The sequence below is a fragment of the Pogoniulus pusillus genome, chromosome 1, assembly GCF_015220805.1.
Source record: "Pogoniulus pusillus isolate bPogPus1 chromosome 1, bPogPus1.pri, whole genome shotgun sequence".
Taxonomy (NCBI): Eukaryota; Metazoa; Chordata; class Aves; order Piciformes; family Lybiidae; genus Pogoniulus; species Pogoniulus pusillus.
Window position 1 is genome coordinate 24,092,152 of NC_087264.1, and position 11,331 is coordinate 24,103,482.

Here is an 11,331-nt window from a genome sequence, read left to right on the forward strand (position 1 = left end):
CCCTTCTTAGTCAGCCTGGAGGTGAGGGGGAAGTTGTTGAGCACGAGAGTGGTGAGAGCCTGGAATGGGTTCCCGGGGAGGTGGTTGAGGCCCCATCCCTGGAGGTGTTTAAGGCCAGGCTGGATGAGGCTCTGGCCAGCCTGATCTAGGGTAGGGTGCTCAGAGGGCTGGATCAGCTCTGCTGTGAGCACAGACTGAAAGAGTTGGGGCTGTGCAGGCTGCACAAGAGGAGGCTCCCAGGAGACCTTCTTGTGGCCTTCCAGGATCTGAAAGGGGCTCCAAAAAAAGCTGGGGAGGGACTTTTTAGGCTCTCAGGGAGTGACAGGACTGGGGAGAATGGAGCAAAGATGGAGGTGGGGAGATTCAGGCTGGCCATGAGGAGGAAGTTGTTGAGCATGAGAGTGGTGAGAGGCTGGAATGGGTTGCCCAGGGAGGTGGTTGAGGCCCCATGGCTGGAGGTGTTTAAGGGCAGGCTGGCTGAGGCTGTGGGCAGACTGCTCTAGGATAGGGCGTCCCTGGGCATGGCAGAGGGGTTGGGACTGGCTGCTCCTTGTGGTCCCTTCCAACTCTGACTGATTCTATCATTCCCAGCATGCAACTGCAGACTTACAGGCTCACAGGATGTCAGGGGTTGGAAGGGACCCAAGGAGATCATCCAGTCCAACCCCTCTGCCAGAGCAGGACCACACAATCTAGCTCAGGTCACTGAGGAACTCATCCTTGAAAGTCTCTCAGAGAAGGAGACTCCACAACCTCTCTGGGGAGCCTGTGCCAGTGCTCTGGGCCCCTTACAGTAAAGAAGTTCCCCCTTAAAAGTTCCCTCCCTTAAAATGCTTCCAAACATAGAAAGAGGCTTCCTCAGCCTCATGCCAAGCTGTGATAGAAAGGGTTTGTTTTCCAGTCACACAGGAAGATGTGCAGCAGTGTTTACTTAGAAAACAGCCCCCCCAGAATGCTGCAGATGAACATGAAGGTTCCAACCCATGAAAGTCACAAACTGTTTATGGCTCCTAATATTAATTTGCAGAGGAAACATTTGAAGCAACCTCAAAATAGTAAAAGATCAGTACACCAAACACAGGATTTTTGTCAATATCTTTATTGCATGGATCAAGAGAAAAACATTCCCTTTTTTACATCAGCTTTCAGGGTCCACAGAGTTACAGGGCAGTGTGTGGAAGTGTCTGGCGGGAGGGCAGGTGGTAGAGACCAAGCAGTGTTGGAAAACAGTTCTTCAGTGAAGAAGAGGGAGGGAGAATGGAAGAGATGGAGAAGACTGAGGATGAGTGGATCAGTGGTTGTCTTGAGTCCTGCATATGTGTGTTTGTACTAGTTCTGGACGGATCCATTCTGCAGTAATTCTTTATGAAGGTCTGCAGTCTATAAAGCAGGGAATTGAGATTTCCAGGTCTTCAGAGCTGTTCTTTTGACACAGCAGAGTTACCAGAAAAAAAGAAAATGTCTAATAAGACTTTTTAAATGGTCTGCATTGGGCTGAAGATGATTAAAGCAGACATTGCCACAGGCTGAGTCAAGGGAGCTGGGAAAACAGCTGCAGAGCGGTGAAGAACAGAGCAGCATCACAGACTTCCTGCTTCCTCCTTCAGCATTGAATGGGAATGACTCTGGCTGCTCTCATGGTATTTGTAGCCAGTGCTACGCAGTGAACATAACCCCTGGAGTGCTGTGTTCCATCTCCAGCTTTGACAGGCCTTGCAAGATGTCTTGTATGACACGGAGGGACCTCCTGGCTTGACCTGCATGCAGAGGCAGCAGAGTGTGATCACCTTGGTGTCCTGCAAAGAATCCCCACTTGCTGACTGTCCATCCCTCTGGAAGATTTGATTTGTCCCTACCACTAGGAAAGACTTCTTCCACCTCAGTACCAGCACTGACAGTCTCTCACAGAGACTGAAAGGAAGACACCTGGATGGGCACACAGATAGACTTTTCCTGCTGCTGTGGCAAATCAGGAGTGTTAGCATGGAGGAAGGCTGTGAGAGCCTCCTCGAGCCAATAGGTAACCAGACAGAAGAAATGTCCTTTGGAGTGAAATGGATTTTGGCAACAGCCCAGCCCCTGGTGCTGATGCTGAGCCGTGCAGACAGCTGCCATAGACTTTTCCCTGACACTGTGTTCATTTAATTACTCACAGTCTGTTTCCTTCCTTGCCAGAGTTTGCCTATGGAGGGCATCCCTACCCCTTCAGTGGGATATTCGAGATCACACCTGGCAGTGCGGTAGAACTTGGCGAGACCTTTAAATTCAAGTAAGGGCCCTTTGCTACCTCCTTCCCTCTGCCTCTGGCAGCCACCAGTCTGGTTGATGTGGAGCAGGGAAGCCCTATCCTCTGGGTCTCCCTTTCCTTTTCCTCATAAACACCTTCCCTGAATCCTTTATGTGATCCTGATTGCAGAGCAGCGCTGCAGGTGGATAAAAGAGCATTACCACCAAAGAAGAGGCAGTGCTGAAGTGTGTCTGTCAGGGTGTAAAAGCCTACTTACCAATCAATGCAGTTCTTTTTTCCCCATTTTCTTTGTTTTCTGTGCTCCCAGTTTCACCTGTTAGCAAGAGAGGGAGTAAGTGTGTGTTGCACGGGGCGGGGGAAACAAAGCCTTTGTCTTTTATGAGTGTCACCTATTTGTAGATGCTGTGCAGAGTACCAGAAGTCATCTCCTGCATTTATTCCTGCTCTGTCACAAGGGACAAACAAACTGCCAGAGGAGGCTGAGAGGGTGCTGCATTGATGTGGTGTTCAATGTGTACAGATTGTGGGGCTGGTGGCAGGTGGCTTGACATTTCCAGACTCCCAGTTGAAGTTGAGGGCCGTTGGAGACTCACACCAAGCACAGATGAGTGAATACTGGGAGAAGCAAGAGGTTTCTGCATGAAGCGTTCAATCTGCTCTTCCTTGGCCAACCCCACAGAAACTCTCTCAGCCATGAATCATAGAATCATGGAATGGTTTGGGTTGGAAGGGACCTCTAAAGATCTGCCCAGGGAAGTTGTGGAGTCTCCTTCTCTGGAGATATTCCAGAACCATCTGGATGCTTTCCAGTGTGATCTGCTCTGGGTGATCCTGCTCTGGCAGGGGAGCTGGGCCAGATGACCCCACCTGGAGTCCTGTGTGCAGTTCTGGAGCCCCCAACACAGGAAGGGCATGGAACTGTTAGAGCCAGTGCAGAGGAGGCCACAAAGATGCTCAGAGGGCTGCAGCAGCTCTGCTATGAGGACAGGCTGAGAGAGTTGAGGCTTTGCAGCCTGGAGAAGAGAAGGCTTTGGGAAGACCTTGGAGTGGCCTTCTAGTATCTGAAGGGAGCTACAGGAGGGCTGGGGAAGGACTATTGACAAGGTCTTGTAATGACAGGAGGAGGAGGAAGAATGGGTTTAAACTGGCAGAGGGGAGATTCAAACTGGATGTTATGAAGAAGTTGTTTGCAGTGAGGGTGGTGAGAGACGGGCACAGGTTGCCCAGGGAGGCTGTAGCTGCTCCCTCCCTGGAGGTGTTCAAGGCCAGGTTGGATGAGGCCTTGAGTGACCTGTTCTAGTGGGAGGTGTCCCTGCCTATGATGGGAGGGGTTGGAACTGCGTGATCCTTGAGGTGCCTTCCAGCCTAAACCATTCTATGGTTCTATGATCTTTCGAGGTCCCTTCCAGCCCCTGACACTCTGTGATTCTATGATTCATTCTATGATTCTAGTCCAATCCCCTCTGCAGTCAGCAGGGGCATCCTCAGTTAGATCAGGTTACCCAGAGCCTTGTTGAACCTCACCTTGGGTGTCTCCAGGGATGGGGCCTCAACCACCTCCCTGAGCAACCTGTTCCAGTGTTGTACTACCCTCATGGAAAACAGCATCTCCTTTGTGTTACTGGAAATTTATGTTGTGGGATGACAGGCAGAGTGGGAGCAGAGCTGAGCCTGTCCTCACAGAGAGCAGGAAGCTCTCAAAGCTGTTTGTGTTGTCCCCTGCTTTGTGGATGCTGTGGGGATTATCTGTGCCATTTCGGTAGTGAGAGTCTCCCAACAGCCCCAGATATGCACATCCATGTTTTAAGCCTGTCCTTCTTGTCAGTGCTCCATGACGCCCTCCTTGGGTCCATATGACTCTCTTCACTGTCTCTATCCACGTTTTCCTGTCGTGTGCTTTGTTTTTCACCAGAGAATCCATTGCCTTGGGCACCACAGACTTCACTGAGGAGGACGTGGATAAGATCATGGAAGAGCTGGGCAAGGAGTACAAAGGAAACGCATACCACCTGATGCACAAGAACTGCAACCACTTCTCTGCTGCTCTGGCTGAGGTGAGCACAGCTGTTTGATAAATTATTAGTGATTTTAAAAACTGCCTCTTCAGATCTGTGGTAGTTCTCACAGAAAGAGAACTGAGCTCAGCACTGCCTGTCCCTGCCGCCCGTCGCCACATCTCCTGTCTCTGCCCTGCACAGGTTCGGAAGCTCTTAGCCGTTAGAAGGGATGGAGTCAGGAGGTGAAGGCAAAGCACCTTAATCACATTTGGTATAAACTGTGTGGGGAATGAGGAGTGCCTGCATTTTTGGTTCTCTGAGTAGGTCCTGATCAGGAATGGGAAGGGCAGCCCTAGCTGCTTCCCGTGAATGAAGATGGCAAGCAAAGACTGTCCTCTTCACCAGCTGCCTGTTGAGAAATGAAAAGTGTCAGGAGTGTGCTGCTAGGCTTTAGAGACTGCAGCCTTTTGCTCAGCACTGCTAGACAGCAGCTCTCTCTCTCCCTGTTCCCATGAGTTCTCGTACTCTCTCTTCTCACGTCATCTGCAGCAATCTGCTGCTCACTTAGGAAACAAGGCCTGAGAGTGAAACACAGAGTTTTCTTGGCTAGTTATTCAGGAGCAAAATGGATGCTCTCAACATCCACCCCTCTGTGCATGTGTGTTGGCCTCGTCACTTTCAGCATCTCCACAAACACTGGCAAGTATGACCCTATCAGGCAACAGCTGTTCTCAGCCAGTGGCCTCCAAACAGCACCTGCTGGGAGAAGGCTGTTCCTCCTCCTGCTGTCAGGAGAATAGGAACGAATCACAGCTGTGCATTCATTGGGTGGGGGGGCATTATTTTAAGTGTCACTAACAAGGTCAGGCTTCATTGTACTTAGTATTCCCCAAAGTGTCATCTTCTCAGAGGCCATTTGCTGCCTATCTTGTCATCCTGCAGCTGCTGCCGCCTATAGTCGAAGTGCTGGCTACAAGGAGCTCCATGATCAGAGTACTGCCATGGTCCAGTGCTGGTACAGAACTAGTCAGTGATTCTGTGGTTCTGTGACCAGGATAGCACATTGGCACACATTGTGCTTCTGCACTGCTGGCCTGGCTGGTGAAGCTGAAATGGTGCTGTTGAGTGCTGAGGTGCTCTGAGCCAGCTGCCGTGTCTGACTCAGAGCTATCTACTCCACCTTCTCTGTTCTGGCAGCTCTCTCTAGGCAGACTCCTGCATAAAAGAAGTTTTTTCCTTCTGCCATAGAACTACAGAGGTGTCTGATGTGTTTCTTCTAACAAAGGGAGCAAGGTCATAGAATCAGCCAGGCTGGAAGAGAACTCCAAGCTCAGCCAGTCCAACCTCGCACCCAGCCCTAGACAAGCAACCAGACCATGGCACTAAGTGCCCCAGCCAGGCTTGGCTTCAGCACCTCCAGGCATGGCGACTCCACCACCTCCCTGAGAGGTTGTGGAGTCCTCTGAGAGGATGTGTTCCTCTGTGACCTGAGCTAGATTGTATGGTCCTCCTGCGACTTGAGGCTCTGTCCCCTTGTTCTGTTGCTGGGTGCCTGGCAGAAGAGACCAACCCCACCTGGCTGCAGCCTCCCTTCAGGAGGCTGTAGACAGCAATGAGGTCTGCCCTGAGCCTTCTCTTCTGCAGGCTAAACAATCAATGATAAAAGAAGAGGGAATGGCCTCAAGGTGTGACTGGGTAGGTTTAGACTGGACAGTAGGGGGAAAAAAATCATGGAAAAGAGTGGTCAGGCATTGGAATGAGCTGCCCAGGGAGGTGGTGGAGTCACCAACCCTGGATGTGTTTAAAGGTGGTTTGGATGTGGTGCCTGGGGATATGGTTTAGGGATGTAGGTTGGATTTGTTCATCCCAAGGGTCTTTTCCAACCAGGATCTTTCTGTGACTCTAAGGACTCCATTCATCATGTGGTCATGCTTCTCTTTCTACATGTGTTTTTTGGCTACACTATCACAGCCTGCAAGCCTTGCCTGGGCTGAAGGCTGGTTCACGTCTAATGGCCTTGTTCTGAAATGCTGATAAGCATCATCCATGCTGCATTGTCCAGGCCTTGCAGGAGCCAACTCATGCACACAATGGAAAGATTTCCCTTGGGTTCTAAAGGCTTTGCTCTTAACATGCTCTGAGGTGTGTGTCAGGCACTGATAAAAGCCCTTTGCATTCACCATGACACGCCAAGGGGAATACTGCACAGGAGGTCAGATGGATGTGTGCCCCATGTGGACACCAGCTCATTTTTAGCAGGGCTGCTAAGTAAAGTGGCAGTGGGTGTGGATCAGCAGGTGTGCCACACTCAGCATTCTGAGCCTCACTTTAAAGACCAGAACTGAAGTAAATTGCTTGAGGAGTGCAATTTTGCCTCTGCTCATGGTGATTTCCATGGGTTGGAGAACTGCATGGCGCGGCTGGGAAGACTCACTTGAAAATGCCCCGAGTTCTGTGAGTAGTCTGAACTGCCCCAGATGGGTCATCCAACAGAGCACAGCACACGTCGCATTTGGGAGCTGTCTGTTAGGAGCTGCAGTTAATCAGCTCTTTGCTTTACTTTGAAAGGGGCTCAGCCTGTTAGGCTATCTCAGATAATGTCCAGCATGTGCCTGTACACCCAAAGCCCTCACAAAGTGCAGCACATTGATAGCATTGTCCTCTAGAAGGCATTTTCCCCAGGGATCAGTGCTGGACCCACTCCTGTTCAGTATCTTTATTGATGATCTGGAGGAGGGGATTGACTTCCTCATCAGTAAGTTTGCAGATGACACCAAGCTTGGAGCAGGTGTGGAGCTGTTGGAGGGTAGGAGAGCCCTGCAGAGGACCTGGCCAGGCTGGATGGGTGGGCAGAGGCCAATGGGATGAGACTGAACAAGGCCCAGTGCAGGGTTCTACACTTTGGCCACAACCCCCTCTACTCTGCTCTGCTGAGAACTGACTTGGAGTACTGCATCCAGGTCTGAAGCCCCCGTCACAAGAGGGATATGGAGATGCTGGAGCATGTCCAGAGCAGGGCCAGGAGGATGCTCAGAGGGCTGCAGCAGCTCTACTGTGAGGACAGACTGAAAGAGTTGGAGCTGTGCAGTCTGGAGAAGAGGAGGTGGTTGAGGCCCCGTGCCTGAAGGTTTTTAAGGGCAGGCTGGCTGAGCTGTGGCCACCCTGACTGGTTGATCCTTGTGGTCCCTTTCAACCCTGACTGATTCTATGATTCTATTCTATGGTTCTCTGCTGTGATGCTGGCAGGGCTCTGTGTTGAGCAGTCACTTATAGCTGCTTTGGACCACGGAAGGTGCTCCTTGCATGTCAGACAGCTCCCTTCTGAGCTACAGGGAACTTGCCCCGCTGAGGTGGTGCTGTGGGTGGGGGTGACATTGCCACCACGCAGATGTTTTGGCAACACTAACTATGCTCCTGCTTCGGTTTGCTCCACAGATCCTGTGTGGGAAGGAGATCCCACGCTGGGTGAACCGCCTGGCCTACTTCAGCTCCTGCATCCCCTTCCTCCAGAGCTGCCTCCCCAAGGAGTGGCTGACCCCAGCAGCCCTGCAGAGCCACATCAGCCTGGGCCTCCACAGGGAGGAGCAGGGGGACACCACGGACGAGGAATCCCCCTCCACGTCGGCAACCCCCACAGCCTCAGGCTCCTCTCGAACCTGTAGACATACCCGGGTCTGAACTGTGCCCACTATGCCCCCCCGTAACATGCCCCTCTCTCTCGTACTGTTTCTTTCTCTCACCCTTTCATGCACTGTGGTTTCTCTCTTCAGCAGACAGCTCTGTGGAGGGAAGAGCCATGCTCCTAAGGAGGTGAACCTTCAACCTCTCTCCATGAGCTGCCACTACAACTGCTTGGCAAAATGACTGTGAATCCAGCGTTGAAGTGAGGAGTGTGGCAGCTAAGCTGGATTCTCCTCCCAGGGCCCCCATGCTCCTGGAACAGCAGAGAGCTGCTAGCTCTCTCAGGCATGAGAGCACCTGTTTGGGCAGGGGGGTAACATACTGTGATGTTCCTTCTATGGAACTGTTTTATCTTTTTATCTATTCCCCCTCCCCTGTGAGCCCAGCAGCCTCTTCTCTCTTTTGCTGGGTTTGCCACTCCCCTGTGACAAACCTCCTGCCCACATCTCCCACATCTAGTGAAGGAAGCAGAGCCAGAACTCAGCCTTCTCATCTCTTAGACCAGCAACAGCACTATCCCTTTTGTAATTACCAGGTTTCTAACTCACAGTGAGAGGTGCTGCTGTTCTACAAGCACCAGTTTTCAGTAGTCAAATTTAAGAGCTAGAATGATCACCCTGCTCTTGGAAATAATAACAAAGAACATAGAAAATGAAGGTGTTGCTGTGGCTTTTCTTTGGGGCCGAAGAGAGGATGGGGCTAGTGCTTAGAGGCAGCTAAGTAGATGCAGAGATGACTGTTGATCACATTGGTGCTTTTTGAGTTTGTGTTGTGTATTGGGTTTGGTTGTTGCTGGTTTTGTTTTGTTTTTCCCCAGATTCCCTGAGGAATGTCTCTCCTACCTAAAATTTGCTGTCTGCCTTTGGGGGAATGGCCTTCCTGAGCAGAAGGAGGAGAAAAGAGGAGTTCAGTGTTGCATTCAGCTTTTCCTTCTGTAGTCAGAGGCCTTAGTGTGACTCTAGATCCATCCTTCTCCAGCCTGTTTAAAAAAACAAGTGGTGGACCCAAAGACTGTCGATGTGTTTCCTTCTCCTCCCTTTTTGGAGGTGGAGGGGCCACACCTGGAAATCACGGATGACCCTTCTGAGGCATGAGCCACTGTAATGCTTTCCATGGTGTGCCCTCGTTCAGTGGCACGACAAAGGGGCACAGGTGGCCCACTGGCCTCTCCAGGCTGCCCCTTGGCAAGAATCTGGTCCTCAGGTGTGTTTATACTCACTGTAACAGCTGATGAGAAAGCACAGGAGGAGAAAAGGACAAGTACACCAACTCTTTCCATTACCTCACTAGGACTTCTAGTCAGAAGATGCAGGAGAGAATTACAGGGGAAATCTAGCCTCCCTCCCACTCCCTTGCAACTCCCCTTGGCTACAGAAAGGATGATGGAAAAGCAGCAAGCACACTGTTGAGACAGGGCTGCCAGTTTAGAAATGCTGTTCTCAACAGCTATTACCAAGTCAGGACTTCCACTCTCCACCCAGAAAGAGCTACAAGCCCTTCAGATGGGTGGCTGCTTCCTGCTCTTGGTTGCAATAGCATGCTAGGTCCAACCAGCTGTTTCTTTTGCTCAGGCACACAGAAGTGTGCTTTCAGGGCTGCAGGCCTTGGCACAAGGCAGTGCTTCATGGCTTGTCACATGTGCATGCTCTCAGTGAAGCAGGAGGCTTTGGAGAGACCTACTGAACGCAAACACTTCTCATAGGATGGCCTCGCCCCACTGCCTCCTAAAGCGATGCATGCTTGGGCAGCCTCTACAACGTGCCTCTCACTTTCATCCTCCAAACAAACTGCTGCAGGTTCTGCACTGAAGTCACGTTCCTTATCAATCTTGGCTGCTCAGAGCCAATACTCCATTGTGAGCAATTCTGCAGCTCCTGGTAACCAGTCCAGCAGCAATCCTGATTACTCTGGCTTGTCCAGGGATACTTAGTAAGATTTTCATCCTATTCTCCTTCCAGCTGTCCAGAAACCATGTTCACACACAGAATGTCTTAGGTTGGCAAAGCCCTTCAAGCTCATTGAGTCCTATCATTAGTTTCACATTGACAAGTCCTTGACTCAACCAAAGCCCTCAGCACAGCATCTCATCACTGTGAATCACTAAGAGTGGAAAGGAGCACCAGCATCAGCCAGTCCAACCTTCATCCCAGCAGCCTTCAGCACCAGACCATAGCCTCAAGCACCACAGCCACCCTCCTCTTAAATCCCTCCAGGATGGCGACTCCACCACCTCCCTGGGCAGCCTGTGCCAGTGCCTGACCACCTGCTCAGGAAAGAACTTCCTCCCAACACCAAACCTAAACTTCCCCTGATGCATCTTGAGATCATTTCCTCTTGTCCTAGCATTAGTAACTGGGGAGAAAAGACCAGCTCCAGCCTCACTACAACCTCCTTTTAGGTAGCTGTAGAGGGCAGTAAGGTCCCCTCTCAGCCTGCTCTTCTCCAGTATTACACCATGTTCTTTGCACTCTCTATCCCCCTGCAGTCATGGTGATTGCAGCCTAAACCAGCAGTGCTAGCTTCATCTGTCTGAAGTTCCCAGGGTGCCTGCCAGCAGCACATTATGTGCAGTGAGTTTTAGAATCTCTTCTTAGGTTCTCCTCTGGAGGAAAGTGAGATGAGGCTTTCCTAGAGCTTTTGTCTAGGCCAGTGCAACTGCAGTCAGAAACACCTAGTTCCTGATGTGACAGCAGCTAGTGCACCATCATCCTTGTGTTTCTGCTCTGCACCATCTGTATGTCTGGGAGATAAGCAGCCTCCAGAGAAATGCCTCACACGGAAACCCTCTCATAGTATTTCACAGATTGAAAATGTTTTTAACTGGCTGTGTGACAACCTGGTCAAGAAAGATACATTCAACCTCCTCGAGGACACGACCGTGTGCTTGCAGTAGTGGGAACAACACTTAGGGTGAGCTGTCAGTGTCACAAACCCCAGGTATTTATATATATATATATATATATAAATGTTGATCTCTCACACCAAGGAGGCACCAAACCTCTGTGGTAAACCAAACCCAGAATATATTCCAATCTTCAAAGGCATTTCTCCCCACCCCTCTCTGTTCAAGGTGACCAACCAACAACGACAAGAATGAAGGGACACTGTGGAAATTAGATATGTATTGATGATAGCTTTACCTCTGTGATTTAACAGCATTTTAGGTTATTAAATATGAAGACATTTTAAAAGTCTGCTTTACTATTCATCTCTGGCACACTGTATTTGTTTTACAAACCTTTATCCTTCCAATCATTAGAAATTTACTGTTATGATATATAATAATCATAGAATCAACCAGGTTGGAAGAGACATCCAAGATCATACAGTCCAACCTTAAAATATAATAGAATCATAGAATCAACCACATTGGAAGAAACCTCCAAGCTCATCCAGCCCAACCTA

The 11,331-nt window shown here is 50.4% G+C and overlaps 1 protein-coding gene across 4 annotated transcripts in view; it reads left to right on the forward strand.

Annotated features, from left to right (window-relative positions):
- Positions 1–11,117, forward strand: part of LOC135175723 (deubiquitinase DESI2-like) — a 51,231-nt gene extending 40,114 nt beyond the window's left edge. For all 4 annotated transcript variants that reach the window (XM_064144046.1, XM_064144045.1, XM_064144048.1 and 1 more), the window contains 3 exons: positions 2,176–2,269; positions 4,161–4,302; positions 7,681–11,117. In XM_064144046.1, coding sequence (XP_064000116.1) covers positions 2,176–2,269; positions 4,161–4,302; positions 7,681–7,923 — 479 coding nt within the window. In that variant the 3' untranslated portion in view covers positions 7,924–11,117. The remainder of the gene's footprint in view (positions 1–2,175; positions 2,270–4,160; positions 4,303–7,680) is intronic.
- The last annotated feature ends 214 nt before the right edge of the window (positions 11,118–11,331 follow it).